Below are 6969 nucleotides of genomic sequence, written 5' to 3'. Positions count from 1 at the left end.
CAAAGCTTGATCTAGGTCTTGTTGTATCAAGACCGCCTCCATCCTTTTTCACCAAAAGCCCGAATATCTCTTTCCATCAAACTTTTCAATATCAATCTTCATCATCGAAGAACTTTTTGATTCTATGTCACAAAAATCGCACCTCTCGTCAAAGACAAGTCTGATCTAATAAAAATTTAGCTCTAATACCAATTGTTGGTATCATCTGATGCTCTGATACCAATTATTGGCGCACACCATCCGCAACACGACACCAACTGTTGTCCATCGATTGGTGATCTATGCGAAAGCGTAGCCTACAAAAGCATCATCGAACACCAATCTATCTTTTCTTTCTTTGAAGACCGACGGATCACTTGACAATGTGGAAACTCCGAGAAACTACAAGTTTTAACAAAAGGGAAAGTAATAATTTGCAAATGATAGATCAAAAGCACAGAGACATGAAATTTACATGGTTCAACAATCGCGTGCGTCTACAGGAATAGCTTTGAGTCTTCTTTATATCAAAGATTTACAAGATACAATCTATTATTATGATCTCTAAACATTTCACAGGAAATCATCTCTCAATCTCACAAAACCAATATTCAAAGCTTAGATTTCTCTCTTTAGTTCTCTCCCTACTTCTTTATTACAATGTACAACTCTTCTTCGCTTGGTTCAACAAACCCTATACTTGGAATATCCCTTTTATAGGCCCAAAACTAAAATATAACCCAATAGGAGTCCTAACACAAATAAAATTCTAAATTATTTCAAAACTAGAAACTTCCCGAACCTGCCCGTAATCAATCTGATCGACCGGTCTGACCGGTAGGGGCACCTACCGGCTAGTTCCACTGCCACCATCGTGGTTTGCCATGTTTCGCTTCCCACTATATTTCTGATTCTTCCGTTGTCTTCTAGGGTAAGACTATTTCCAAATATCTCATATGCAAGTGAATTGTTTATCTAAGGGGATTTTATTGTTGTTGTGAAGACAGTATATGAGGACTAAACTGAGAACGTTCCAAGCTTTCCAACCAACATGTGGAGGCATTGAAGAAGATGTGAACTCCATCTTCTGAAGGAAAGGAAACCACAAGCAACCATTTAGAGCAAGTCATTCACTTTTATTCCCAGCAAGAAGGATGGGTCAGATATCTAGTTAAAGGATAGATATTCTCTTTAGAATTCATTTGCACTTAATAAACACCCAAATAAGATGCTTAATATGTAATTCCAAACAAAGACCTCAATAAATTCGTTACTATTTTATAATGTAGTCGACAATGTTGTGAAAATTCGCGATAGGCGCAAATATTATCTCCGGATTTCTCACCTAGATCTCTTCCATCTTCCTACACCAATCAATTGATCACTTGACAATAAGGTAACATTTAGAAAAGCAATATTCGAGCAAAAGAGAAAAACAATGAATTTTGATTTTCTCCACTACTAGAAAGCAGTGGAGATGCCACTAATTCTAATCACAATTGTTGATTATCTAATTGGTGAATGTGAATAATTCCAGATCTAACACTCACTATATGTCTATGAATTGTGTTCATTCCTAATTTGCACTAAAAAATCTCAATCATCCATTAACTAATCAATTATTGTGATATAGTGGTTCCTCCACTATACTTTTTGTAATGGAAATGATCCAAATCCAAAAGCACTATACCAAAGAAAAGTTAAATCAATACGCAAGACATGAGGATTTATGTGATTTAGCAATCATCTTTATCCATAAGGATAGATGAGTCTTCTTTATTTTAGAGATCACAAGATATAATTTTTCTTGCATTTTTCAAAAGAACCTGCAAAAAGTTCTCTCTCAATCTCACTGAAGATCCCTCATAAACCCTACAATTCTCTTCTTTATTTCTCACTACCACTCCTTACAATATGCAACTCTCTCTTGGCTTAATCCGTCAACCCTACACCTAGAACACTTGTATTTGCAGGATTAGAAGTAGATACAATACCAACTAGGACTCCCAATCCAAAAATAATTTCAGAAAACACAAAGCAACTTGAAAACGGTCTAATGACAGGTCGGTGTACCACCCGAGCACCCAATTGGTTGCACCGGTCAGCGCACCTTCCAGTCCCTGGTTGTTTTGGCTTCTGCTTTTGACTCTTTCGATGTCTCTCGGACTGAAATACAAGGCTATTTCCAACATGATGACGGTAGAGACAAGAATGAGCATAAGCACAATAGTGCTGTGGGCTAGTAGCTTCTGATTTGGTCGGATATTAACAGTACAGATGGTTAAGCATATGAAGATCACAATTCTAAGATAAGCTCGAGCAAAACTAAGGTCAAGAAATGAGCAGACTGTATAAATTGTCACCGAATACGGTATAAGTCAGATTCAGACACAAGTCAGTGAACGAGATTAAACATGTTTAACTTAATTACCTCTCAATAAAAATATGACGACAACAAGAAGAAATGCTCCAAGATGTTTGAGTTTATCCGATAGAACAAAGATAAAATTCATCGGTTTACTTCTCCCATCCCGATAAAAGGATATATAGTTTGAGTTAAGGCCTGGCCATCCATCGTAACGCACTTGAGAATACAAGGGCATGTTTGGGGAACTTGGCTTATAATTCACAAATGAATTATAAGGCAAATGGATTATAAGCCAAAGTGTTTGGTAAACAAATAAATTATAAGCCGCTAACAAGAGAGTGTTTGGCAAATTAGTGGATTACAATCCATCATTGTTGTTAAATAACCAAAAAGTATATAGCTCTAAATTTGAACATTTGAATAGACTTTGGAATTATCAACAATGTAGAGGGTAAATTTGTCAATTACTTGGTGAAACTTAGTAGCTTATAAGTCATTAAAAAAAACTGGGTAGAAGAGATTATTTTTTTTTTAGCTTATAAACCAACATAAGTCTGGTTGCCCATCATGCTTTAGTGGCTTATAAGCCAAAAAGTGACTTATAAGCCGCATTGACTGCTTCCCGATCATACTCTTAGTTCGTACCGTAAAATGTAAAATGTCTTGAAGTCCTTGCATGACTGGAACTCATTTTCTAAAATTAGCAAAAGAATCTCGTCTCAGAATTAGTTCAAGCAGGCGGAGTAATTCTGATTTGACACCGCGATGAACTAATTGGATCAATAATGGCACCGAATCCCAATAAATTTCCATCTAACCCCCCTTCAATTCTCTCAACGCTCCCTCGCTCATCACCCTCAGCTGCTACTGATCCTTCCTATAAATATCGCACCTTATAATCCTCCTCCTAACCCAAATCAACTACCAAAAATAATTAACACTAAAAATGGTGAACTTGGTCGAAGCAGGACAATCCCTGCTTCATGCCATACTGAAGCTCGCCGGACTCCGGCAGCAAACCATCATGATCGAACCCGGCACAGTCATGAGCTTCTGGGCACCAAAGAAAACCAACAGCAAGCACATAAAAGAGAAGCCAGCAGTCATTCTAGTGCACGGCTTCGCAGCTGATGGCATTATGACCTGGCTGTTTCAATTCGGCACCTTAACATCCAAATACTCCGTCTACATCCCCGACCTCCTCTTCTTCGGAGGATCCACCACTAACAGCAATGACCGATCGCCGAATTTTCAAGCTGAGTGCTTGATAAAGGCACTGGATGAGCTCGGTGTGGAGGAGTGCACAGTGGTGGGGTTTAGTTATGGTGGGATGGTAGCGTTTAAAATGGCAGAGGCTCGGCCAGAAATTGATGAAGGCTTTGTTGTGTCAGATCATGATTGCGATGACTGATTCAATCATGATTGTCATGTTTGAAGAGGTGGGGTTCAAGTCATACGCGAGTCTACTGCCGAGAGCTGTTAAGGGGCTCGAAGATCAATTGTGGTCCGCGATTATAAGAAAACTGGTGCCAGAACTTTTCACACAGGGACTACCTAAAGTTATTTTATATTGTGCCAAGTCTGCTTAGTTAATAGTCACATCAAATCTGTTTTCCGAGCTTCGCGTCTGACAGCTGTGCTCGGCGTGTAAATAAGTAATGTCAGCAATAGGAAGAAGGGTGAAACCTGCTGAGGATGCGGTAAATTCAGAAGCGAGATGCCGAAGTTCCCAATTTTCCCCAGGTATACAGTATTAATTATTAGCATTGTTTCCTGGCAACGGGGGAAATTTATTAGGAGAACCGAACAACACCCCGAAACTTTATCCTCGACAGATACACGAAACACCTCCCATCGTTACTTGTCGTCTAACTGAGTTGTGTTTGGTAACCAAAATGTGTTTTTTTGTAGTGTTTTTTTTAAAAACACATAACATGGTGTTTATTTTTCAAACGTGTTTTCAAACACCATTTATAATTATTATTTATATTACGGCGGCGCGGCGGGCTCCCGCGGCGACGACCGACGACGCGCGTCGCGAGCGCAGCAGGCGGGCGCCGGCGGGCCGGCGGGCGGCGACAGGTCGGCAGATGCCGCGCGCGGCCGACCATTACTTGCGTTCGAAGGGCGCGACGACCACCGGAGCGGCTGCGGCACGACAGCGGCCGAAAGACAGCCTTAAAGCGCGGGTGGCGGTGGCGCGAGCGGCGCGAACGGCTGACCGTGGCAGCTCTCGCTGCGCGCGATCAGCGGAACGGCAACGCGCAAACGCTAGCGGCGTGCGGGTGCGGCAGCAGTGGCAACGGCGGTGGTTGAAGGCGGCGCAGACCGCGACGAGCAGGCGGCGGGCGGCGACGGCGACGTGGCCGAGCGGCAGCTGGCGGCGATGCGACGGGCTTATCGTGGCGGCGGGCGGGTGCGCCAGGCGGCGGCAGCGCGGTGCGGAAGGACGGCGGCACGCGGTGGTGGCGGTGGACGCGGACGGTCGACGAGCAGCGGCGACGAACGGCCGCCAAAAAAAAAGCCAAACGCGGGCGGCGACGGCGGCTGCGGGGCTAAGGGTGGCGGCGGGAGGTGCGGATGCAGTCCGGGCAGCGCGGTGATTGGCGCCGGAGCGACGGGCTGGCCGACGAGCAGCAGTGGCAGCGTTTGTTCTTGTGGCGGCGACGGGCGGCCGGCTTAGATGAAAAAACGGAATCTCAAAAACACAGTTTTTTTTTATGGTTTTAAAAAAACGTTTATTTTTGATTTTTTAAAGGGTCAAGTCAAAAATGCCGCCCCTTTGCCAAAACACGTTTATTGTTTTTTTTTTTTGAAAAAAAACGAAAACGGCAAAAACTCATGGTTCCAAACGCTCCTTGAACGAAAACTTTTCATTTTAAAGCAATGCATCCCTGCTACTAGTTTTGGATGCAATACGTAAATTGTTACAATGCGATCATCTTTTACTGTATATATAATGATGTTGATAACCCATTTTCCCCCCTTGTCAGACGATACTTTTACAATGGGGTGAGAATGACAATATATTCCAACATGACTAGCACAGAACCATGTTGTGTAATTAACCCCAGAACATTCGTCGTCCGTCCCTTCCATTAACATCTCATCGTGTCAGAACATACTTCTGTATGAAACTTAAAATTGTAATAAAAATTTCAACTCAGAGAAATAATTTGCATGTAAATCAGTCCAACTAGGAAGAAATTCTACCAACTGCGAGGAATAAGAATGCTGGTCACCTGGTTCATTCTAACCTGCCTGTGTATACAACCGCCATGACTCAAAAGCCTCGCTCTCGCAACCCAACACAGCGCCACCGAACATCCCTTGATGCAAATTCACAAAATTTTGGCTACTCCACATTTTGCATATATCCCTACATCTGTTGCAATTCATTTTTTTATACAACACTTCAAATATGGTTAATAAAAATTTAATAAAGCTCGAAATCTTTATGGATCTTCACTTGCTCAAGGAAGACAAAATAGTTTTCCAAATAACATGTCAACCAGGAATCATCAAGTTATACGTGTACTACTTTAAGTTAACTGGACGAGGTGGGTATGTTGTTCTTGATATATCAATTCTGTTGATAGAGTGATAGCCTTCCATCAAAAAGAATTAGCGGTGTTCACCTAAACCTGTGCAACAAGTGTTCATCTACCCGCCCCGTGCTACAGAATGTTCACGGCTGCCCAAATAAGTATCACAACTTACCCCCATGAAAAACTTATAAATACCGCCCTAAATTTATTAGTAAGGCATCTCAGTAGCAAGAGAGAAGAAAGATACAATATAATAATACATTGAAGAGTTTTGTGAAAAATCTTAGACGAGTATCTTATCAGAAGGTGTCTGTTTATTTTTTTCTTGTAACCACGAGAATATAAAGGAATATGCGGTCCAGGGTGAGTCTGAATTGTAGCGGTGGAGTAGCTCCGTAATGAACCACGTTATATCTTGTGAGTAATGTAATTGAATTTGTGTTACTATTTTATCTTGTAAATTCCAAGATTGTTGGTGTGTTTTGCTCTCTGTTTGAGCGTTCTTGTTGGCGTGTACCTAACAAGTGGTATCCAGAGCATAAGCTTTGGAAAACGGAATCTTTCGTCATGGTATCTAACATTGCAAGACACAGCTACGATTGAGAAATTCGCACGTTCAAAATTTAGTATGTAGATACAGATAGAAACTATTATACCAAAGGATCTCTTCCTACCCCTCCAAGAAGGATGGGAAACCTGAGAAGATGATAACTATAATGAAGATGCTCGACCGAAAGCACTTGCCACCATCCAGTCTCAACCTTCACCAGCATTGTGACTATAACGTCTCGTATGACCACTATAGGCCGTTATAAAAATTGTTTATAGGCCCTTAATACAGCCAAACCACAAAAACCGACAGAACCAAGAACAGCAACGAGTTAACGACTCGCACAGCCAAAGAACGGAATAAATCCATTCACGTGTGGAATCAAAGCTAAACGTTAAAGAATCAATCGATCATTCATCCAATGGCGGACCTCGGACAAATCACGAATTCGAGTCAAGATCAATTCGAACTCGAACTAGAAAATATATTACTGCCATACTCAGAAAACAGGTCAACGAAATCGA

The 6969-nt window shown here is 41.8% G+C and overlaps 1 protein-coding gene across 1 annotated transcript in view; it reads left to right on the top strand.

Moving 5' to 3' along the window:
- The window catches only part of LOC109842867 (monoacylglycerol lipase ABHD6-like), a 6414-nt gene continuing 2723 nt past the window's right edge, over positions 3279-6969 (top strand). The window contains 2 exon segments of the mRNA XM_020411773.1: positions 3279-3739; positions 3741-3806. Of these exon segments, the coding sequence (XP_020267362.1) occupies positions 3294-3739; positions 3741-3806 (512 nt within the window). The 5' untranslated portion in view covers positions 3279-3293.

Source organism: Asparagus officinalis, chromosome 5 (genome assembly GCF_001876935.1).
Source record: "Asparagus officinalis chromosome 5, Aspof.V1, whole genome shotgun sequence".
NCBI classification, from domain to species: Eukaryota; Viridiplantae; Streptophyta; class Magnoliopsida; order Asparagales; family Asparagaceae; genus Asparagus; species Asparagus officinalis.
Note: the sequence above shows the minus strand (reverse complement) of the source record. Positions and strands in the feature narration are given on the sequence as shown.